General features: G+C 33.2%; 1 protein-coding gene across 1 annotated transcript in view; it reads right to left on the reverse strand.

Annotated features, from left to right (window-relative positions):
* ADAMTS6 (ADAM metallopeptidase with thrombospondin type 1 motif 6) overlaps positions 1-26,367 on the reverse strand; it is a 289,076-nt gene that overhangs the window by 231,042 nt on the left and 31,667 nt on the right. The window contains exons 5-7 of the mRNA XM_026019499.2: positions 25,097-25,308; positions 24,521-24,604; positions 23,874-24,019 (exon numbers count right to left, since the gene is read on the reverse strand). Coding sequence (XP_025875284.1) covers positions 23,874-24,019; positions 24,521-24,604; positions 25,097-25,308 — 442 coding nt within the window. The remainder of the gene's footprint in view (positions 1-23,873; positions 24,020-24,520; positions 24,605-25,096; positions 25,309-26,367) is intronic.

The following is a 26,367-nucleotide window of genomic DNA, read 5'->3' on the forward strand; positions in this document are numbered from 1 at the left end:
TAAAGCATAGCTTACTTTGATTTTCCCCCTGCATGTCCACCCCTTCCCGTAAGTGTAATCAAGCAAGGAAAATTCCACTTTGAAGTAGAGATCATGAAAAAAGAATAAATCAAAGCTTTTCTGAAACCCTCTTTTCTCCAAAAGATCTACTACAGAACTCATGAAGTAGACAATTAAATGGGAAGTTTGGTTGGAAAAACAAATTTATATATAAAGAATAAATGTGCTTAATGTTATTCACTTAAGAAGTAAATTACTGTTTTTAAATTAAGAATTTATAAACTAGTTTATCATATTGTCAATGGATGCTTGGAATATGGGCGTATAAAGTAAACAAGTCTTTGATCTTACTGTATCAAAACTCTTAGAATAATGTGTAAATGATTATACATTTACCAGGGCTAAATGAGCATAGCTAGAAGAGGGGGCATTTCCATTACAGTTGCATTTCAGATTAAAGCTCTCAGGATACCTTTCCACAAATGATCTATGACAGTATATTTTGAAACATGGTAATGGATCAAATAAACATTAATACTACACCCATGAGGCACAAAATGGCCTATTTTTAAAATTTTAAATATACTGTATTTAAATTGTTATGTCCAAATTATTATCATTTCAACATGTAAACCAATGTAAAAAATTAGTAATGAGATATCCTACCTTATTTATTTGTAGTAATTATTTGAAATCCAGATTGCTTTTTACACTTAAATTACAACCCTATTTAGGTGAGCCAATTTTCAAATGCTCAGAAACCACCTGTGGTCATTAGCTACCATATTGACACCATAAGTATATATAGTCCTAGAAATGAAATTGCTTAGAAGGGCATGTGCTTAAATTTCTTTGGTTGTTGCCAATTGTCATTTTGGGAAAAAAAAAAAAAGACACTTAAACATTTTTATTTTAATAATTACCATATACTAAAATTAACTTTTGGTGTACAGTTCTATGAATTTTAACACGTGTATAAATGTGTAACCCCCACTACAATCAAATAATCCCATCACTCCAAAAACAAAACCTCCCTCTTGCTATTCCTTTATACTCACACTATGCCCCTAACCATAACCCCTGGCAACTACTGATCTACATATTATATTTTAATCTTTTCAAAAATGTCATATAAATGTAATCATACATTACATTAATCTTTGAGACTAGCATAATGTCTTTTAGACTCATCCAAATTGCTCCATGAGTCAATAGCTTCTTCCTTTGGATTGCTGAATAACATTCACCTGTTGAAAAATATTCAGGTTGTTTCTACTTCGGAGTGATTATAACTTCTATAAACATTCATGTACAGGTTTTTGTATGAACACAAGTTTCATTTCCCTAGGATAAACACCCAAGAGCATGACTGAGTCACTGGTAAGTTTCCTTTTAACTTTATAAGAAACTGCCAAACTATTTTATAGAGTGGCCATATCATTTTCAACTACCATCAACATATGAGAGTTCCAGTGACTTCCAAGCACTTGGTGTTGTCAGTTGTTTGTCTTTAATTTCAGCCATTCTAATGAATATGTATAGGTATCTCATCATGATCTTAATTTGTATTTCCCTAAATTTAGTTACATTGAACATCTTTTTTGTGTTTATTTGAAATCGGCCTATTTAGGAACAAAAAGTTCATGTAGACCTGAAAATCTCAAGTCAATGCTATGGGAAAAGAAGGTAAAACTTATATTGTGATGAATTTATTAATTGTTTCATTGTTTTGATTTAACCTGACTTCTTAACTATACCATTTATCTTGTTCAATGGGCTCTACATCTATTTCTAGGACCTAATTTGAATTATAACTGAGTCTCAATCCCTTTTAAATTTGGGCAGTTTATGTATGATGTATATCATACCTAAATGAGAAGGTATGATATACATCTAAAGAGATCCAGGAGAGAACAGAAAGAGTTGAAGAGAACATACATTTGCAAATCTAATTCTGAGAAACTTTCAGCACTGATGAAAGATATGAATCCACAAGATACAAAAGGCACATTCTATACTAAGAAGGTTAAATAACAGAAAAGATACAGAGAAGAATGGGAAAGCAGCTATAGAGATAGATCACAAATACAATGATAATCACACTGACCTCACACATTAACAGCAACAATAGAAACCAAAAGGGAATAAAATATTATTTTCAAAATGTTAAGAGAAAGTAACTATCAATATACTATTATGAATCCAGTAAAACTATCTTTGAAAAACTAGGGCAAAATAAAAATATTTCTAGATCAACAATATAACTTACTATCAATAGCCATTCTCCAAAGAAACTTCTAAGAATTTTACTTGAGGAAAAAAATTAAAAAAAAAAAAAAAAAAAAGAATTTTACTTGAGGGAAACTAATTGTCGTTCTGTGCTATAGTCTGGGTAATTTTTTCATATCTACAAGTTTCTGATTCTCTCTTCATCTTTGATTAATCTGCCATTTAACTCATTCACTGAGTTTAACTCATTCACTGAGTAACTCATTCGCTGTTTAAAAATCATAGTTTTTCTTTTTTCAGAAAAGAAAAAATTTTTTCTCAAGTCTGCATGACCATTTTTGACATTCTCTTTTTTCTTACTTTTAAAATATTTTAATCCATTTTTTGTTTTTAACATTTAAGATTCATTTTTTTCATCTGTTCAATTGCCCTATTAAAACTAAAAGTAGGGCAGCCCAGGTGGCTCAGTGGTTTAGTGCCGCCTTCAGCCCAGAGTGTGATCCTGGACACCAGGGATCGAGTCCCATGTCAGGCTCCCTGCATGGAGCCTGCTTCTCCCTCTGCCTGTGTCTCTGCCTCTCTCTCTCTCTCTCTCTCTCTCTCTCTCTCTCTCTCTGTGTGTGTGTGTGTCTCCTGAATAAATAAATAAAATCTTTAACAAAAAAAAAATAAAAAATAAAACTAAAAGTAGATTAATGTTAAATCTCTAATTGAACTCAATTGTAAATTTGCCTTTAATTTTTCATATATTTTTAACTTTAGAATAAGATAATGATATTTTAGGAAGATATAAATGATAATGGCTAAATTGGACTAGATACAGAGAGACCAGTTAGGGTGCATCTACATGGCATAAATATACTGCAGAATTAGATAGTGGGAAACAGAGACATCAATATCAAGTTTCACCTTTCAGAATGAGCAGGATTTTTGCATTTGCAGGTATGGGATAAGTGTGGGAAAAGATGGGAAAAATGAGAAAGTTCTTAGCTTTAGAATGTGAGAATGATGGTAGGACATTAGGGTTGAAAGATCCATTAGGTGAAAGGAAATGCAGGTTTAGCATTCAGAAAGTATAAATGTGCACATCATCAAGAGAAAGATAGCAAAAAAAAAAAAAAAAAAAAAAAAAAAGAGCAAACAATTTAATTGATACATTGTGGCACTGGTTGCAGAACTCCCTGAATATACTAAAAACACTAAATTGTCTACTTTAAATGGATGAATGGGATAGTCTGTGGATTGCATCTAAGTAAAATTGTCACCAAAAAAACCCAATACAAAGGAAAGAAGACAAGAGTGTTTTGGTTTCCTCTATAAATGCACTGATACCTCAAACTGGGACAGATTATAATAAGTGGCAAACATAACAGGCATACAAAAAGCATAAAAATAACAGTGGCAGGCAGAAGTTGGCAGAGTATATATATATATATATATATATGGTATGCAAACAAACTCAAAGTTTATAATAAGAGGAGATAGACAACCAAATTCAGTTGAATGCAGATAAAACTCAAAATCAGTATGACTCAGAAAAATATTTGAAAAAAAATTGTTCTTTAATTTAAAACTATACTTCTAGGGTTGCCTGGGTGGCTCAGCAGTTGAGTGTGTCTGCCTTTGACTCAGGGTGTGATCCTGGATTCCACACTGGGCTCTGGGCAGGGAGGCTGCTTCTTCTTCTGCCTGTGTCTCTGCTTCTCTCTCTCTCTCATGAATAAATAAATAAATAAAATCTTTAAATAAATAAATAAATAAAGCGATACTTCCAGAAAAAGGGATATGTTTTGAAAATAAAACATAACTAATCAAAATTCTAATAACAATTAAAATAATAAAGAAATTATTTATGAAAAAGGAGAAGTAATATAATAGGTTTACTTCAAAATCATAATTTGAGGGGCACCTGGGTGGCTCAGTCAGAAGAACATGGGACTCTTGATCTCAGGGTCATGAGTTCGAGCCCCAAATTTGGTGTAGAGATTACCTCAATAAATAAAACTAAAAGAAAAACAAAAACATGATTTGAAATTAGTTTTGCTTCCTCTCTACTAGTAAGGTTCACTAAGTATACACTGAGAAAATATTATTTCTAGTCATCTTTCACTTATGAACATTTAGACCCATAAATATAATCATTATTCTTCTATAACTCTCTGGAAAGCAGAATTACTTACATACCAAAGGAGGAAAGCCAGAGTACATTAAAAGGGCTTTAAGGAGTACTTGCCTGCTAAGCACCAAAAATAATTCCTTAATTTATATGCTGCAGTCAAGTTGGGTAGGTAATATGCTTATTTTTTTTCTGAAAACTATTAAACAACTTATTTTAATTTTCCTGAGGACCCTGATATGCAATAAAGTATTTTGTAATCCTGATGTCTTCCTAGGGAGTTTACCTGTGAGAAGTTCAAAGGGCATGCTCAATCTCTACTGAACTGTGCATCTATAGAAAGTAGGAAATCAAAGCTTTCCTAGCTAGCCTAAGGATCATAGCTAGAGTAATAAAGAAAAAAAAAAAAAAAACAGGATGTGAGGAACTGCCATTGGAAGAAATAAGGGCAATGGGGAAAAAAGAAAAAGAAAGTGAACATAAGATTAAAAATGAATTGGGGAGCCCGGGTGGCTCAGCGGTTTACCACCGCCTTCAGCCCAGGGTGTGATCCTGGAGACTGGGGATTGAGTCCCGCGTCAGGCTTCCTGCTTGGAGCCTGTTTCTCCCTCTGCTTGTGTCTCTACCTCTCTCTCTCTCTGTGTGTGCGTGTGTCTCTCATGAACAAATAAATAAAATCTTTAAAAAAAGTGAATTTACTATATACATAATATTATTTACCATCATAATACTGAATGATTAATAAGAATGAACCAACCCTAAGTAATAGGACAACATTAAAATTAAATCATTAAAAAAAAAAATAAATAAATAAAATAAATAAATAAATAAAATTAAATCATTAAACTGGAAACATTTTTAAAAGTCAATAAAATGGAAAACTAGTATAAACACTTGACAGGAAAAAAAGACACAATAATTCTATTTGAAATATCAAGAGCTTATAAACAAAATAAGAAACTATTACACTCTATGTACTCTAATCATGTTTGATTTTATAGGTAGTATTTTAAACAAGTAGGTATTCTAACAACAGTCACTCAACATTTAAGGCATTACCATGGGACTTCCCATGAAGTCACAGAATTACACTTACTAGTTTGTCTTAAACTTAACAAAGTTTTGTCTAGTCCACAAAATTATCAAAATCAGTTGATAATTTCAACTATCACTACAAAAGCTAACTTCAGTAATGGTTATCAACATTATTTCTAGGGCCGAAGGTGTGTCTTCTGAATGAAGACAAAGTTAATTTAAATAAATTAAAATTATCTTAGCTCAAAGAAAATGGAAAATTAAGAACTAACCATCTTTGAAAGAAGTGAGACATGAGGCTGAAACAATTTGGTTCAAAGTACGTAAACAAAAAATTAGGTGCTCCTGTGAACCTGGAAAAGGCCCTCCCCCACACATCTGAAGAAATGAAACTAGAGAGGCTCAGTTTTGAGCGTATGAAACCCAGTGGAAGGCAAAAGTAAAGCCTAATAGTTTAAACAATGACAGTATGTTTCCTTGGAATCTGTTCACCTCCTTCCCTATCTTGCTTTCAGAACACTTGAAATTAGGCAGGAAACTAACTACTGGGTTATTTTCTGGAAAAACTGAATGGTCTCATAGAAAAGACCTGTAGATGCTGACAATTTTGATTTCCCAGGAAAAAAGTCAGCCAAAACTCAATCTCCTTAAGGAAAATTCTCCATCAACAAGTCGAATCCAATGTAAATAAGGATCTCAATTAGTATTTTTTAATAACCATCCCCAGTGGGGTTAAAAACAAAAGACAAGGCAAAAATAAACAAGAGAAAAAAAGATTACATGTGTATGCACTTGCAGCAATTATTCTCATACAATCCAAATTCTTTCCCATCTTACTTACTTACTAGGGTTTATTTGTTATTGGCATAAACTCATGCCATTGTCATTTTCTCCCTCTATTATGACTGACACCTCATTCTTCAGAACTTTTGAAAGTTCTAATGTCGTTGCTGTTATCTTTTTCCGTAGGTAATCTCTATGACCAATGTGGGGCTTGAACTCATAATCCCAAGATCAAGAGAAGCATACTCTACCCAATGAGCCAGGCAGATGCCCTGAAAGTTCTAAAGTCTTAAGTTATTTTATCATAAAGATTTTTCTCCCACCTTATGTTGTTTGTCTCTTTGTCTCTATCCTAATAGATACTACACATTAAAATTATGTATTTCTTTGTCTACTTATTCATAATCTATTTTACTCTAGAGTGAAAGCCTAAAGGTTAGACATTTATCTATCTTACTGACTGTTACATGATCTCAATAACTTATACAGAGTAAATGCTCAATAAATGCTTTTTGAATGTCTCAGTGAATGTATAAATGCAACATTTATGGTATTTTTTGAAGAAGACAGTAATTTTTATACCCCTATTTTTAATAGTTTTCCTATTCCATTCCCCAGCCTTTCCACTGCAGTCCTATTAAGCCCTACATGAATATCTTAGTCTGTGCTTTCTCAATATCATTTAGCATCAGTAAAATGGAGAAACAATTTATTTTTTGAAAGAACATCTGATAAGTTACTGTACCATTTTAATTATATCTTTCAGGCCCCAAAACCCATTTTGAAAGTTAAACCCAGAACTCCAGAGAAATGGAATGATATGAACGATCCCATAAATACTTCGCCTACCTTTGCAAGAACTATAATTCAACTTCTTCTCTTTTTTTTTAACTTCTTCTCTCTTTTATTTTTAAACTTCTTCTCTTTTAATACTGTTTTTAAGTATGTATGTTTTGCTAATTTAGCTCATGGCATATATAAACTAACAAGAGATAGGGCCAAAGGTGTGGGAGATCAGCAAATAAAAAAATAACAATGTAAAAATGAGGAGACAGGGGAGATGCTTGAAAATTTGGGGAGAGCTGAACCTAGTATATATTAATTTCCCACTGTCAAGTTACTAATTTTTTGATATTAGCTTCCTAACTAGTACCTTTTTTGCTCTTTGTATAAGGGGAAAACATTTTAATATTTGCCATGTAGGGAAAACTTGAAATAAAAAAAGCTAAAGAAAGAATAGGTTTAAATGAAAGATTGGGAATTTAGTTTTAGATATTTTAAGTTTGAGGTGCATGCACATGTCAATTTGGCACAAATACAGAGTTTAGGGGAGGGGTCAGGGCTGGAAATGCTTTTTTGCTTATAAATGGTACTTAAAGCTAAATAGATGTACTTAACTGCATAGATGGCACTTAAAATCATGAAAATGAATGAGATTACTAAAAATAAATGTAAGTTGAGAAAAGACTGTGAAGAAAGTGGGCAAAATACTCAAATGTCACCTTTTCTTATTCTAGAATGCTTTTTCAGAATTATTTCAGTCAACATTTCCTTAATATTGGCCAATTATTAAGGTTCTCAGAATTCATGAAATGAGAAAGCTATCATTTGTAGGGATGCAAGTCTTTGATGAATTTGGAGGGAGCAGGGATAGGAAGGATATAGCCAATTTTGTAAATATTCTCCCAAAATAATCCAGTGTGAAAATTTAACCAAAAAAGAGGAATAACTTCTAATAAGTGTCTCTCAATGAGTCTGTCCCTTCTTTATTTCTCAAACCTCTTTTCTTCTCCTTTATCCTTTTACCTCACTCATCAAGGACACCTCATCTTCCAACTTCGGGGCTCAGATTTTTGTCTGGCATCCAGTTCTTTGGGATAAGTTAAAAAGGAAAGTGAAATGCTAATTCAAATAGTTCTAAGAAGCCTTTCTGAACTGGAGAGAAAAGAGGCATTGAATTTTTCCACCCATTTTCCACTGCTTTGCATATATTAGCCCTTACACACACACACACACACACACACACACACACACACACACACACAATCCGTCCTCTCCACCTCTGCCAGGGACATTTTTCAAATCTGATCATGTCACTTTTCCACTTGAATTTTTCCAATGTCATCCTTTATGTAAATAAAACAAAAGTTAATTTTCCTTTTTTTTTTTTTACTAATCTTGTTGATTTTTTAAACACAAAAGAAGTAACAGTTTATGCATTATTCTGTAATTTTGTTTGCCCAATTTACCTTATTTCTCGATGAACTTCCCATGTCCATATATTCTTGATTAGCATTACATGATATGGACATACTTTACCTGTGTACAAGGAGGATTCCATTGTTTTTACTAACTAAAAAACAAACAAAAGAAATCTATTTAAATACTCACGAATAGGGGAAATGGTTATTTCTATACCATGTTACTAAATAAGTGGTACCATGGTACAGAATAAGCATGCACACAGAATGGTCTGGCCCCTGCAACTTCTCTAATATTACTTTGATCATTATATTTCCCTTCTTTTCCTCAAACCTGTCCAACTCATTCTTTAACTTATTCACCACTGAATAACTAGCAGCTAACAGCACAAAAACATTTTTTTTCTTTACAGTGATATATTTTTATAAATTCAAAAACAGAGGTTGAATGAATGAAGCCATTTTCTCATTCATATTTTCCATATCACTGCACATGCAGTGTCTCTTTCTTGAACAAGCACCCAACATTCATCCAAATTCCTACAGAACTTCAAGTCCCTAAATAAAGTTAGACTCTCCTCCATGTAAAATCAGTGCTGCTATTCTATGATTCCACCATACTTTGCCTTCTCAAAACCTGATAACGTGCTTAACATTTGGTTAACAACCATTCCAAATAATTATTATGCTTCCCTACCAGGTGCCTAGCACTGTACCCAGTACCCACACACATTATGTCATTAACAGCACACCATTCCACAAGTTCAAAGAGCTTTGGTATTCAGCCCTAGCTCACCAACGAACAGATGCAATGTGAGGGGTGGATTCAAGGTCTGTGTGACTCCAAAGTACTTGAATAATACGCTCCTCAGAACGACTACCTGATTTTGCATAAAGTTAAATGTTCATCTTTACTTTCTATATAAATGCAATCAAGAAATGCAATCAAGCCCAAAAAAAGTACATTATATGTTTCTTCAAAAGGGATAGACACAGCTAATAAGCTAATAATAATGAAATGGTGCTCAACATAGCCTTCAAGAAAATCCAGGTCAAAATCACAAAAATACTGTCACCGCACTCACTAGAAATACTGTGACCAAAAAGACAATAAAAAATGTTGGCTAGGGTATGGAGAAATTTGAACACTTATATAGTGCTGGTGGGAATATAAATAGTGCAGCCACTTTGGAAAATAGTCTGACAGTTCCTCAAGATTAATACAGACTTACCATATGATTCAGCAATTCCACCTGAGGTATATACTCAAGAGAAAACTAAAACACACATCCATGTATAAACTGGTACACAAATGTTCACCAGCATTATTCGTAACAGCCAAAAAAGAGGAAACAACCCAAATGCCCATCAGGATGAAATGATAAATAAAATGTGGCATATCCATAAAGTAAAATACTATTTGGGAAAAAAAAAATAAAAAATAAAATAAAATAAAATACTATTTGGCAATAAAGGGGAACTAAGTACTGATACATGTTACAACATTGACGAACCTTGAGGACATTCTGAGTCAAAGAAGCCACTTACAGTATGACTCCATTTATTTTTTTTTTAAATATTTTATTTATTTATTTATTTATTTATTTATTTATTTATTTGAGAGAAAGAATGAGAGAGAGATCATCAGTGGGGGCAGGAGGGTAGGAAGGGCAGAGGGAGAAGCAGACTCCCCATTGAGCAAGGAGCCTGATTTGAGACTCAATCCCAGAACCCTGGGGTCATGACCTGAGCTGAAGGCAGACGCTTAACTGACTGAGCCACTCAGGCACCCGCTTTGATTCCATTTTATATGAAATATGCAAAACAGGCAAATCTATACAGCAAGTAGGTTAGAGGTTTCCTAGGACTAGGGGAAGTGGAAGGTGACTTCTAATCACAACAGATTTCATTTTGGGATGACAGAAGTATGCTAAGATAGTGGTGATAGTTGTATAACTGTGTAAATATACTAACAACAATGAATTCTTCGGAAAAAATGAATTCTTCATATTAAGTAGGTGAACCCTATGGTATGTAACTTATATGTCAGTAAACATGTTACAGGGGAGGGGCAATATATGATTATTACATATAAGATCTTATTTTTCTTGTTGCTTAATATAATTCATTATGCCGTTACTCCTTATTTTTATGTTAAGTAAGTACTCTTGGAGGTTTTACTTGTCCAATTTTTACTAACAGCTTATCTTAAATAATTCGTTTAGTCTCTTTCTCTTATAGTTAAAACATGTGCTTTAATACTAAACTCAAAAATACATCTGTTATTAAAATAAGGCTTCATTGCAAATCTAGTTATCAAGGCCTTTTATAGTTGGCATAAAACATTCTACTTAATATACTACTCTAGTTAATTAGCTGCAGTCACCTGCTAGATGACATTTACCATGTAAAATACAGCCTTTGAGTCTCATATTTTTACTTATGTATTGGTTTATGTGAACTCTTTCAATTCCTAGACTCTACCTGATGTCTTCTAACTACAAAAAAATTCATTATTGCTTGATTCTAATTCAAACATTTCTGAAAATAAGCCTGGCCAATTAAGAAAACATTATAGAAGTAAGAGAGGTTAAGATAAATGATATCACTAAACATTTAATTAACACTAATTTAAGTTTATTTTTTTTTAATTTTTATTTATTTATGATAGTCACAGAGAGAGAGAGAGAGAGGCAGAGACACAGGCAGAGGGAGAAGCAGGCTCCATGCACCGGGAGCCTGACATGGGATTCAATCCCCGGTCTCCAGGATCGCGCCCTGGGCCAAAGGCAGGCGCCAAACCGCTGTGCCACCCAGGGATCCCAACACTAATTTAAGTTTAATAGATTTTTACAGAATTAATAAAACTGAAAAAACTTTGAGTTTATTCTCTGTGTGTTTGTTGCTCTTGTTTTAACAGGTTAGACCTTATGGGAGACTCTCTAGTACATGCATTATTAAAATTCTTATAGTCACTTCATCAGTAATTTTAAAAATTTACAAGTACATTTGGATGTGGGAATATATCAATCAATTATGGACAGGGTGACGAAAATAGAAAGTAGAAAGTTGCATTCTTACTGGCTGGAGGAAAGAACAGAATGCTGTAGACAAATGGAAGAGTTGCTTAAAAAACAGAGTGAAATCCTCAAAAACGGAAAGCCACAGAAAGGAAACGATAGGTAGGTAGGTAGATAGATAGATAGATAGATAGATAGATAGATAGATAGATAAGAGATATATGAGTCTCTATTTGCAGGGGGAAAAGGCAGAGAGAATGAAAGAAAAAATTTCCTCCTTAAATGGAAGGCCTATTAACAAATTTAGAAGCAATGAGAGTTAGAACATCATCAATGGATGACAAAACTAGAGGGTAAATGTTTCATAAGAGACAGGATATTTAGAAGGCCTCAAAGTAAGTCTTCAAAACTTGCATATTAATTATAAAAGGGAAAAATATAGATGTGCCTGGCTGGCTCAGCTGTAGAGCATGTGACTCTTGGTTTTGGGGTCATGAGTTGAACCTCACATAGGGTGAAGAGCTTACTTAAAAACGAAAAAAAGAGAAAAATACAAAGGAGGGGCACCTGGCTGATTCAGTCAGTAGAGCATCCAACCCCTGGGCTCAGGGTTGTGAGTCTGAACTCCAGGTTGGTGAAGAGATTTATTTATTAAGTAAATAAATTTTAAAAAGAAAAATACAAGAAGAAACATAACAGACATCAACTTAACCAAACGATCAAAATTAACATCTCCAATACTTTGAAAAAATCAGTTTCATGTGTATCCTGATATGCTATACCTTAAAAAAAAAAAATCAAAACTTCAGTGTCATTCCTGAAAACTATGTACAAATTGAATTTAATTCTGAGGAAATATCAGAAAAATCCAAATTAAGATACATTTCATGAAAAACTCATGTACTCTTTAAAGATGCCAAAGTAGGGATCCCTGGGTGGCACAGCGGTTTGGCGCCTGCCTTTGGCCCAGGGCGCGATCCTGGAGACCCGGGATCGAATCCCACATCGGGCTCCCGGTGCATGCAGCCCGCTTCTCCCTCTGCCTGTGTCTCTGTCTCTGTCTCTGTCTGTCTCTCTCTCTCTCTCTCTCTCTCTGTGTGCGTGACTGTCATAAATAAAAAAAAAAATAAAATAAATAAAATAAAATAAATAAAGATGCCAAAGTCAAGATAAAAGAAATTGAGAACTATTTCATATTAAAAGAGACTCTTGAAAAAGACAAGAGAAATAAGTACAATGTATGATTCTAGACTAGATACTGGCCTGAGGGGGAAAATACTTACAAAGAATATGAGGACAATTGAAAATATTTGAATATGAAATGCAGATTGTTAAATAACAGTACTGTATCAATGTTAAATGCCTTGATTTTGACAACTGTACTATGGTTATGTAAGAGAATACCTTGGTTCTTAGAATATATAAACTGAAATATCTAAGGGGAATGGAAAAGAATATCTCCAGATACTTTCAGAGGTTACACAGTTTTAAAATGTTTGCCTGGGACTTCCACTTCCAGTCAAGATGGAGTAATAGGGATCAAATTTGCCCTCTTGCCTGATACCATCTTAAAAATGAACTAAATAAATAAATAAATAAATAAAGTCATTTTGCAATATATTAGACATCAGAAATGAAGGACAGTGATCCCCGAAAAACAGCAATCAAAGTAAGCCCTAACATTACCCCTCCTTACCACCTTGAAAATTTCTAGGCCCCAGTCCAGGAGAGCCCAATAGACTCAGTGTTGAAGAGACAGAACAGAAAATATGGGAGACCATACTAGCAAAAATTTATAGGACCAACTACAGGAGAAAATAAAGTTATACAAAGACCAGATTTTGGAAATTTGCAGAAGGAAATTCTTGACAATTCTATCAGCACATAGGTGTGAGGGAAAGACCCAAAGCCCTAGAAAAAATTACCCTGAAGGATTAGAGATGACACAACCCATCACTCATTTAACATGGGATAAAGAAACTATTCCTATCCAGCCAACTAGAAAACCCTAAGATTCATAAGGCCTTGTAAGCAGTGTTCATAAGGGACTTACCACAATATTGGGGAATAATTAGCCCAACACTAAGCATTGCTCCTGTTCTGCATAACAAATCTTAAAAGCAAGACACAAAAGAATCAGGTCCCAAGGAACCTAACGGGTATTCCAGAAATTAGGATATTTATTACAAATAAATCCAGTACCCAAAAGGTAAAATAACATAATGTCTGATGTCTAATAAAAAATTACCAGGTATGCAAAGAACCAGGAAAATAAAACATAATAAAGGGATATATTAGTTAACTGAAACTGATGCAGAACTGACATAGATACTAAAATTAGCAGACAAGATCTTTAAAATAGATTTTATACTTTCCAAAGCTTTGTATTTTCCCAAGTTTTTATATCTCCAAAGAGATATGGAAGATCAAAAAAAAATTAAACTACTAGAGACGAAAAAATTTATACTGTGTGAGATGAAAATATAAACATATAAAATATTAGACATTGAGGAAAAAAGATTAACAAGCTTGAAGACGTGGCAATAGAAACTAACCCAAATGAAAAACACAGAGAATAGAGAGTTTAAAATAATAAACACAACATCAATAAGCTGTGGAACAATTTTAAGCAGGCAAATAGAAGGGCAAGTAAAGTTACCAAGAAAGGAAGTGAGTAAAACCAAAAATATATTTGAGGCAATAATGGCTAAAAATGTCAAAACTGATAAAATCAGAAATAATTAGCTCAGTAATCTAAACATGAAGAAAACTATTTCAAAACACATAACCAAATTGTTTATATCAGTAAGGATATAAAAGAGTTGTAAACTATGAACCCCCAAATTAATCTATGTGATATTTTTAGGATATTCCACCCAATAATAGTGAATACATATTCTTTTCACCTGAAGTGCACTTGAAACATAAACCAAGAAAGACTATATTCTGGGCCACAAAACAATTCTCAGTAAGTTAAAAAGCATTTGAGTAATACAAAATATATTTTCTGACTGCAATTTAGAAACAAAAGAATGATCTCAGGGGACGCCTGAGTGTCTCAGTGGTTGAGCGTCTGCCTTCAGCTCAGGTTGTGATCCCGGGGTCCTGGGATAGAGTCCCACATGGGGCTCCCCTCAGGGAGCCTGCTTCTCCCTCTGCCTATGTCTCTGCCTCTCTCTCTGTGTCTCCCATGAATAAATAAATAAAATCTTTTAAAAAAGAATGATCTCGGGGAGGGGGGCAAATATTTGGAACTAAATAACACAATTCTAAATAGTACGTGGGGAAAAAAGAAATGAAGGGGAACTATAAAGTATTTTGAGCTGAATAGAACTGAAAATACAAAATAAACAAATCTGTGGGATGTGATAAAACTGCATTTAGAAGGAAATTTTATAATACCAAATGGTTATATCAGAAAAAGCAGAAAGGTCATGAATCAATGACCACAGTTTCCACTTTAAGAAACGACAAAAAGAAGAGCAAAATTAAACTCAAAGGACTGGAGACAGTCAAAATCATGGCAGAAATTAAAGAAATGGGGCGGCTGGAGTGGCTCAGCAGTTTAGCGCCACCTTTGGCCCAGGGCCTGATCCTGGAGACTCGGGATTGAGTCCCACGTCAGGCTCCCTTCATGGAGCCTGCTTCTCCCTCTGCCTGTATCTCTGCCTCTCTCTCTCTCCCTCTCTCTCTCTCTCTCTCTCTCTGTGTCTCTCATGAATAAATAAATAATATCTTTAAAAAAAAAGAAATTAAAGAAATAGAAAAGAGAAAACAATAGAGAAAACCACTAAATCCAAATTTGAGAACAACTTAAATGAAATAAATTTCTTGTAAGAGTCAAACTATCAAAGCACACTGAATAAAATAACTTTATAGCCCTTTATCTCTTACTCTATTTGATTGGTAGTTAAAAATTGTCCAACAAAGAAAACGCCAGGTCCAGATGGCTTCACTTGGTTCACCACCTAAAACACTTGCAAAGAAATAAAACTAATTCTATATGAACTTTTCCAGGATATTAAAAAGGAAGAAATATTTTCTAATTCATTCTGGAGATCGGCATTACTCTAATATCAAAACCAGATCAAGACATTATAAGAAAACTACAGAACAGGGGCCCCTGGGTGGCTCAGTGGTTGAGCATCTGCCTTTGGCTCAAGTCTTGATCCCGGGGTCCTGGAATCGAGTCCTGCATCAGGCAGGGAGCCTGCTTCTCCCTCTGCCTAAGTCTCTGCCTCTTTGTGCCTCTCATGAATAAAAAACTAAAAACTTAAAAAAAAAAAAACCTACAGAACAATAACTCTCATAAGAAATAGATGCAAAAAGGGGTGCCCTGGGTGGCTCGGGCAGTTAAGCATCCGACTTTAGCTCAAGTCATGATATCAGGGCCCTGGGATCGAGCCCCACATGAGGCTTCCAGTGAGCAGTCTGCTTGGTCCTCTCCAATGCCCTCTCCCTACTCATGCTCTCTCTGACTCTCTCTAAAGAATAAATAAAATTAAAAAAATAAAAGGATACAAAAAAAATAAAATTTTGGCAAATCATATTTAATATATATCAAAAGGATAATACATCATGGCCAATCTCAGGCATGCAAGATTGGTATGACATTCTAAACCAATCAGTGCAGGAGTACCTGGCTGGCTCAGTCAGTTGAGCATCTGCCTTAAGCTGGGGTTATAATCCTATGGTCCTGGGGTCGAGGCCCATGTTGTGTGGGGGGTGGGGAGATCCCTGCTCAGCTGGGAGTCTGCTTCTCCCTCTGTCCCTCCCCACTGCTTATGCACTCTCTCTCTAATAAAGAAATAAAATCTTAAAAAAAATAAGTAAACCAATCAATGCAATTCACTGTATTAATACACTAAAAAAAAAAGATAAACCATCTGATCATCTCAATAAATTCAGAAAAAGCATGTGACAAATGCAATATCCATTCCTGATAAAAACTCTGAGCAAACTAGGAATAGAGTAAAACTCTGTCAGCCTGATAAAGGGCATCTATGAAAAACCTACAGCTAGCATCATGCTTAATGGGAAAGATGGTATTCTTTCCCACCAAGATCAGGAACAAGACAAGGATGTCTGCTATCCCCACTTTCATTCTACATTGTGTTAGGGGTTCTAGCCAGTAAAATATGGCAAGAAAAAGAATTACAACTCATTCAGGATGAAACAAGAAGTAAAACTCTCTTTAATCTCAAAAACATCAGGGATCCCTGGGTGGCTCAGGGGTTGAGCGCCTGCCTTCAGCCTGGGGTGTGATCCTGGAGACCCAGGATCGAATCCTACATCAGGCTCCTTGCATGGAGCCGGCTTCTCCCTCTGCCTGTGTCTCTGTCTCTCTCTCTCTCTCTGTCTCTCATGAATGAATAAATAAAATCTTTAAAAAAAGATCTCAAAAACATGATTAACTTTTCAATCCATTGTACAAACCCATTGTAATCTTTTAAAAAGCTACTAAGACTAATAAATGAACTTAGCAAACGTGCAGGATAAAAACTTAGCAAAAGTGCAGGATAAAAATCAACTCTTTTTATATACTAGTGATGAATGACTGTAAAATGAAATTTAAAAAATACCATTTACAATAACAACAAAAAAGTAAAGTGTGAATATCACAAAACATTGCTGAGGAAAATTAAAGAAATACACCGTTTTGTAGGTAGGCAGAATCCAAGTCGCGAATATATCAATTCACTAGGTCTAGCACAAACTCAATAGGAACAGATTACACAAAAAATCATGAACAGCAGCAGGCAAAGATCATGGGGGACCATTAAAGAGGTCTGCCTGTCACACACCCCAACATTATTAAAGTATCTCCACATTATTTTTTATCAAACACCCTTATAATTTCTCTAAAAGGACTCTGCAGTTGGATTACCTGGTATAAATCTTGGGTCTTTTAATTAATGTGTGATCTTACCAGTTATTTCACTTCCCTCATCTATAAAATAGAGATAATAACAGAACTTCTCTCATGCCGTTATTATGATGTTTAAAAGATTAAACATCAGGGCACCTGGGTGGCTCAGCGGTTGGGCATCTGCCTTTGGCTCAGAGCAAGATCCCAGGGCCAGGCAGGGATCAAGTCCCACATCGGGTTCGCTGCAGGGAGCCTGCTTCTCCCTCTGCCTATGTCTCTGCCTCCCTCTGTGTCTCTCATGAATAAATAAAGTCTTAAAAAAAAAAAGATTAAACATCTGCAAAGCACTTAAGAATTTGGTATTTAATAAACAATTGCAAAAATACATCCATAAAACCAATATAAATCCTAAACTTACTATTCCCTAAAGATAAGTGTTTATTAGAATAGATCCTTCTTTATTTAATGATGTCTATTACAAATAAACCTCAGTTCTAGTCAAGGTGTGTATAAAGATAGTTCATTAAAATGCATGTATTAAGTCAACCTTAGGCAGTGAGAGAAGAGTATCTTCTTATTCCCATTTTTAATTAAAATTTAAGAAGCAAAAATAGGTAATGCCTGGGATGACCATGATCTGATTTACCTGATTCTATTTTGTGCCTATTGTCTAGGTATACCTGCCAATGGTACCCTCTCTCAATATTAAAAATGTCCCAGATTGCACAGAGTATAAAGGTTGCATAAGTCTGTCATAAGCCTTGATTGGAATGGAAACTGAATCTAGATAAACACACTTGAGTAAGGAATCAACAAATTAGGGATGAAGTGAACAGAAACTGGAAAAGAAAAAAGGGCATAGGTGGTTTGGTTAACTAAGAATGAAAGAGCCAAAGTAGTAAGAGAATATTAAATGTTTCAAAATGTTCATATACCAAAATCAATTTATCTGCAAACTGAATTCAAGATTCCTCTGCTGCCGATAATCTTGCATATTCTTAAAAGCTTAGTGATAGTTCATAAAAAATTTATCTGGCCTTTCATTGAGGATTAAAAGAAACCCATAAATAAATATCAAATAAATGTTAATGTACCACATTTAATTTCCTTTTTCTATCTGTTTAATATATAATCATGAAGGTAATATAGAATTCCAACAGATACATCCTATAAAAATTAAGAAAACTTCTTTCAATCCACATACTATAGGCCAAGTTTTAGCAAGAAACTATTTTTTATAGCTATTTTCAATCTCCCAACTGAAAATATTAGTTGACTTTGGAAATTTTAATCCCTTTAAAATCCAGCAGCAACAAAGCAAATAGTCATGATCCCTTAAGAGGATAAATATGTTCATTTTAATTAAAGACTAAAATATGTGTCTTGGTGTGCAATTTTTGCGTCTGTATTATGAGATGTATTTATATGTCCTATGCATTTAATTACTGACAAACTGAAAAGGAAGTATGATTATTAAAGAATAGCCTGTTAATAGAGGCATTCTTAAAAGATCTGGATCTTGAATTTTCAAGAGTTTAGTCAAATAAGAGAACAAAGTCCTGGTATGTTCCACAATGTAGCTGAACCTTGAAAACACTATGCAAAGTAAAAGCCAGTCACAAAAGACTACATACTTTATGAATCCATTCGTACAAAAGGTCTTGAATAGGCTAAGCTATAGAGACTAAAAGTAGATTAGTAGTTGTTTCAGTCTAGGGCTGAGATGGGAAGAAGGATAAGGGAATAAAGGATAACTTCTTATAGGAATGATGAAAATGTCCTAAAATTAATTATGATGATGGTTGCACAACCCAGCAAATATACTAAAAGTCGCTGAGTTGTACATTTAAATGGGCCAACAGTATGGTCTATGAATTATATCTCAATAAATCTGTTACCAAAAAGATTTTAGGTTATAATTCCTATCTGAAATACATATTTTTAAACATGATGTTGATAGGAGAGAAATTCAGGAAATTTATACATTAGTCTGTTCATGTTAATGCTCAAAACTGATGCAAGTGTACTCCATGTCACAGAATTCCTATAGACTTTAAAAAGATTTCTTGAATGTTTTTGCCAAAAAATAAATTTAGAAATTGTCTTGATTTTAAATTTGGTGGATATTTTCTGACTTCATATGGGAATATAAATAATTTTTAAATCTGTCAAATTGTAGATATGTATTCCTAAGTACCCATTAATTCATTTCTTCATACTAAGTTTAATAAGAATAATATGACAGTTTTGTAACATATGTAACTTTTTAAGTGTATACATACAGTCCAAATTTAACTTCTTAAATTGTTTGTCGAGTTTCAAGTTCAAAACAGTAATCATTTCTTGACCTAGTCATATAGTGCCATATTCCATTATTTTTTAAAAGTTACCAAATGTCCCTACCATCAGACATCAGTGCTACCAACACTAATGTGGGTACTTGCAAGCTGGACAAGCTCCAAGAGAAACCCCCTCCATTATGAGATCCTCCATGAAAGAAAAAGAGATCAGATAGTTCCCAGCAGCCTTTATTGCTGCTGCAGACAAATGCAGTCTCAAACATTAAAGAACTCCGAAATCTTCACTAAGGCTAACCTCAGCTGACAAAGGTGAATAGAGACTACATTGCTGGAACTTATCCAGAGCTAGAAAAATCATACTCAACCCAGCCAGCATCATTATGCCCACCCACAGAAGATTTTTCTCTACCAAAACCATTCCATAAAATCTGGAAGGGGTGACTGTTCCATCAAATGCACAGACATCAACACAAAGCTATAGAAAGATGAAAAATCAAAGAAACATGACACCATCAAAAGAATACAATGTTTTTCCAGTAAACGACTGCAAAGGAATGGAAATCTACAAATTAACAGACAAATAATTCAAAATACTTGTTCTTAAAAAGTTCAGAAAGCTACAAAGAACACACATCCACAACTCAATGATATCAGGAAAAGAATATATGAATAAAATAATAAATTCAAAAGATATATCAAAATTACATAAAATAACCTAACAGATTATGAAGCTAAAGAATGAAATGAAAGAAATTTAAAAATGCAATAGAGAGAGCAACAACAGCAGATATATCAAGCACAAGAAAGAAACCATGAACTTGGAAACAAGTCATTTGATATTACCTACTAAAAGAAAAAAGACCGAACAAAACAAAATAAAAAACAGTGAAGAAAGACTACCTGAATTATGGGACATCATCAAATGAAATGATATTAGCATCATGGGAATCCAAGAAGGAGAAGAGAGATAGGGCAAAAAGCTTATTTAAGGAAATAATAGCTGAGATTTCTATCTGGAGAGATGTATGAACATCCAGGCACACTAAGTTATCACTTTGTACGCTTAAAGTATATACAACTTTGTCAGGTATACTTCAGTTTTTTTCAAAAAGATTAGATAAAGTTAACTGGTATATAACAGATGTTCATTATATATGTGTGTGTGTGTGTATATGTATACATATAAAAATAAAGGTATAGAAAAATTAAAATATGTGTATATATAAATAGTTTTTAATATACTCTTTGGTCTTAATACAGTATTTTTGATACCAGATAAAACAACAGAATTTTTAAAACTTTTTAAATTATTATTATTTTTTAGAAAGAGGGAAAGTATGAGTCGGGCAGGGCAGAGGGAAGACAGAGAATCTTAAACAGGCTCCTTGTTCAACAGGGAGCCCCACAGTCTCACAACTCTGAGATCATGACCTGAGCTGAAATCAAGAGTCAGGTACCAAACCAACTGAGCCAACGAGGCGCCCCTAAAATTTTAAATTTTTTATTTTGCTTATTTATTTCTGACTAGTCTCAGTGATCTGATAGTTTTGTAGAGCATCATTTGCTTTAAATTTATGCCAATATAAAAAATATATATATTATTTACTAAGAGAAGATAGTATTTTGAGCTTTTATACTTACTTTTTTGAAAAGTAACTATTACTACCTAAGTACAGTTCCAAATGGTTTTCTGCTTAAAACATTTAAATCCCTGAGATAAAATTTGGCCTAGCAGAGATAAACATATCCATCAATTTTTCTCTGGAATTCTCAGTAAACACATTATACATTCTCCCTAGTGAGCTGACATTTCAAGCAAACATAAATCATGGTCTTACCTATAAATGGTGAAATCATAACCCTGGATATATTAATAAGTAAGTTACATGAAGTAATGAAAAATGCTAATATAAAAGCATCTATAAAATTCTTAGAATTTTTACAAAAAATAGCAGTTTTACTTAAAGATATATTCAATTTCACAAATCAAAAATATATAAGGAAGAATCAAACATGGTAAACCATCCAACAAAAACCCTTCAATATTAGAGATGATATTCATTACATTTAGATGAATAATAATAATTTAAAAGGTTTAAAAAATTCTATTGTTTTATCTGGTATCAAAAATACTATATTAAGACCAAAGAGTATATTAAAAACTATTTATATATACGCATATTTTAATTTTTGTATACCTTTATTTTTATAAAAAGTATGTTCACTCCATGACCTTAATAATTCAAAGATAAGTAGACTTTTAAATAAACTAAAAGTTACTTTGAGACTATAAGAATTCAGAACAGCACTCTATATGCTGCCACAAAGAGATACTTTTCTAACCTCCACTACATAACCAATCTAAAATGGTATGAGATGTGAACTCTTCAAAGTACTGTCCTATTAAATTCTGAGATCATTTATAGTGCAAGTCTAACCGTTAGGAGATACATCTAAAAATAAAATTTTACGTTCAAACGTCAGGCATCAAAAAGGCACACAAAGTAGCTTATAGAAACAAGGGAGAACTGTGCAGAAGATCAGAAAAATATGTAGGCCAATTCAGAGGAACACGTAAGACAGTTGAATATCATAGCCAGTGCTGAGAAAAGATGGCTAACTGCCCAGATATATTTCACTATGCAAATACTTATAAATGTGCACTCTTGGTATAGCTATTGTCATTTGATGCAAAAGCTAAAAACTGAATGCACATACAATAACAAAAATATAAAGCACCAGGAGCCCACTGGGCATTGCCTTTTTGGGGAGAGTTGGACTTTATAAATACAAACACAGAAGCCAATGTAAATTATCTGTGATCATTTTGCTAACCATATATAACAGATATTTTCCTGTAGTAATTTCATTGACACTAATCATATCCATATATATTTTTATACAAAGGTTTCTATATTTGCACAATCCTTAGTATATTTTTAACTCCTCAAATGTATTTGGGAATCATTCCAGACCACAAGACTCTGAGGAATTGCAGAATTTATCAGACTGACATGTCAACACATATGAATACAGAACCCATACAATGTTGTTTTTATTCAGCAAGCACGTCATAAACAAAATTTTCTAGTTTACAATGCCAGGTAGATGAAGTCAATTAAAGTAATTATAACAGCAAAAAAAAAAAAAAAAAAAAAAAAACTCAGAAGCTTTAACCCTACAACTTAGTTAACAGCGATGTTTTTTAAAAAGCTAAATTCACATTATCTTCCAGGATCTCAAGATTCTGATGCCATATAACTTTATACTCCCTTCATACAGTTTAATGTAGAGTAGAAGGGCACACCATAGGTGAAATACATGTTAAACACTATCTTGCAAATTAAAAGAAATAACCAAGATACCAAAGCCTATTCCATTTCATCAAGATAGAATAATGCTTCCATTTTCATTATTGGGTTTTTTTTTTTTCATTTTTAAATACTGTGATAAGAGGTCACAAGACAAGTTCATCTTAAAATGATTTAAGTAAGCATGTTTCTAACCAGTCATAATTACGGTATAAAAAAACCAAGACAGCAAGCAGAGTACAGTCATAGAATACAGGATCACCAGGGTTTGAGCCTTGCACTTTCACTTGCTTGAGATTTTTAAGTATTTTAAACTAGTTTCCTCATTCTTTACATGGGAAAAATAATAATCGTATCAGCTTCACAGAGTTCTTGTTGGAGAGTAAGGATGAAAAGGATCTGAATATAGTTATGCAAAACTGGAAAGAATTATATAAATTCATTGCAGTATCATCAAGTAATAATTTTGCTCTGAGAAGCAAGCTATTCAATATAAAATGTAATAAATGTGCTTCTTTTTATTTATACCTTAATCAAAATATTTTTAATTAAATAAACATTCATCTAAGTAAACTGTGTAACTATTGATATCCTTACTTCTAACAATTTGGAGGGAAGAATAATTAATATATTTTATAACCAAGAGGGATGACTCACTTTTGTTTTTAAAATATAATCTTCTCATACTTTTTAATCTTTGTTTTATTATATATTTTTTCAATTAACAAAACATATATGTGCTTCCAATTAAACCTTATGAGTAGATATCAGTAGAAGGAAAGATGTTCATTAAATTTCTAAGTCAACTCCATATCTGTTCTTTTTTCTTATTTGGTTCATTTGATGCAAACACAATAATAGTGTAATATATTCTTTCTCAGTGATGATTAACAAATTACCATTTTGCTTTCAATATACTCATTACCTGAATGAGGCCTTAGACAGAACCAAATATAGTTAAAATATCAAACACAACAATCAAAGGTAAAATATTTGCAACAAACCATACCTAGTAATAAGAACAGCATTATCGTGGTGGGCAATCCCATTTTCTGGAATGGTGTTTCCATCACTTTGGTGAGAGAGAATGGATTTCTGCCATTTACAGAAGCTATCGAGGGACTTGTCTGCATGGTGGTTTATCTCCAAGTTTGGCTGCAATACAACATGCATACCAGAAATGTTCCAAACAAATTACTAAGGTCAGTTGTTAAAACTTTTGAAGACTAAAGTGGGATTATAATTAGAAACAGTGGTTTCTAGGAATAATCTCTTGCCAATTTTTATCTCTGTAATACCTGACGTAGAGTTAATTTAGTGTACTATTGAACATTCTTTCCAGTTCCAGCTTTAATGATAATGTGAATATATGTGATTCTCAGCAACCAAAACCACTATTATTAGATCTGCCATGCAAATGCTCATCTTTACTCTGAAACATATAGCTAATATACATAAATAGCTTTAACATGACATATGTGGTATATTCTTATATACTATTTAAAATTTGCTTAAAATATTAAATGCTTAGTAGTGAAAATCCTATTCAACCAGAACTTCCTAAGAGGAGCAATAATAAAATATTTTATTTTATAATATATAATTCTATACTCTGTCTGCTAAGGGTTTTAGATTTCTAAACTAACTCATTCTTACCTGATCTTCTGTAAGAACAATTAAGCGGGCCACTATAATATTCACAACGTTTCCTAGGCTGGAATCACGGTAAAGTTTGGCAACCTGACCTCCAGAAAATAAGAAAAGACACAAAGTCAGACAAAAATCATAGGGTGATTGTTTAATATTTTTTTAAAGAATGATAAAACAATTTTTCATAAATCAAACTGCTTTGTATATAAAAAGCTATTATTTTATCTCATACCACTTAGAATTCTACCCTCAAGATGCCTCCATAAAAGATTTTTATACAAATTTCCCTCAAGAAGTATTTTCTCCTAAAACTGAACTACAACATAGTAATTAAGAGGGTGAGCTGATATTTCAAGTTAAAGAAAACCTCTTAAACAAGATTTAATACGACCCATTATCTGAAAATGAACAGTAAAGTCACCTTTAAATTAATTTTCTACGGAACTGAAGCATTAATATGTCAATTATTTCTCATTTTAGATGAGCAAATTCTTAAAACCATAATTCACATTAAAAATCCATGACCTTAGTCAAAACCACAAATTATTAAATTAAAATATTATATAGAGGCATCAAACTTACAATATTCATCACACTCAAAATGTAATGTTCAATGTCTTTGCGGCCATGGTAGCCCACCATCATTTTGTCTGCCACTACCAGTGTCTCCACAAACCGCTCAATGCTTACTGATCTCTTCTGTCTGTGGCGGATATGCGAGCCATTAATTGGTAGTGAAGAAGGAAAAGCAGATGTTTCATTCAGCCACGAAGGTTTCCCACTTCTTATGAGGTCTACAATAAAAATAATTAACTAGGTTCAGGTAGGTTCACCAATTAAACTTACTTATTTTTAGATCTTTCATATAGACATGCTTCTCATAAGTTGTCTAAGATACTAAGATTTTCAAAATGAGGAGAGAGGATGAGGAAATGCAGTAGTGAGAAAATTAAATTCTTTAAAGTTTTCAAAAAAGTCATTTTATCTGAAACAAATTAAACATTAATAGCATACAGCTGTTCATAAAAAACAAAAATAAGTCTAATGAATTATTTAATAAAAATATTTTTAAGTAATTATTTCATATTATTCCAGTGAGAAATTGTCATAATATTTTAAAATATAGAATATGTACAAAGTTTTTTAAAAAAACAACTAGAGCGTTAACTTTCTAAACACCATAGACAGTTCTGATGAAGAATATCAGTACTGCAAAAATGTATTCCTTTTTTAAATTAAGCTATATTGCCTAATATGGGGCTTGAACTCACCATCCACGAATTCTATTCCTAAGATACCTCTGAGCATTATTTTAAAGTAAGATCCTTTATTAAACTATCTTAATTAAAGCAATTCTACTAGTCTAGAAATTTCAATTCTAAAAGGCTGTGAATTAAGTTTTTCATTTAGTTTTGCAGTACGCAACTATTTATACTAAGAGTACCCAAAGTATTCTTCTAAAATCTAGAGGTAAATGGCATTACGAGAGTTGAAAAATTATGATAGAGCATGACTTCCTTTAAACCACATTTTACTGTGGATTGCAGCTTAATCTTTTGTTTTCTAGCCAATTGGTCTTTCAGTTCAAAGTAAATCTTTTAATACTATGGCATTTGTAAACACTTGTCTCATTTATATTCATCTTTATTTAATAAACTTGAACAGATATAGGTCCTTTCACACCTCACTTTCATATCTGTATGTTGGAACAAGAAATCTTTTTTTTTTTTAAGATTTTATTTATTTATTCATGAGAGACACAGAGAGAGAGAGAGAGAGGCAGAGACAGAGGCAAAGGGAGAAGCAGGCTCCACACAAGGAACCTGATGTGGGACTCAATCCCGGGACTCCAG

The sequence above is a fragment of the Vulpes vulpes genome, chromosome 2 (assembly GCF_048418805.1).
Source record: "Vulpes vulpes isolate BD-2025 chromosome 2, VulVul3, whole genome shotgun sequence".
Lineage (NCBI taxonomy): Eukaryota > Metazoa > Chordata > Mammalia > Carnivora > Canidae > Vulpes > Vulpes vulpes.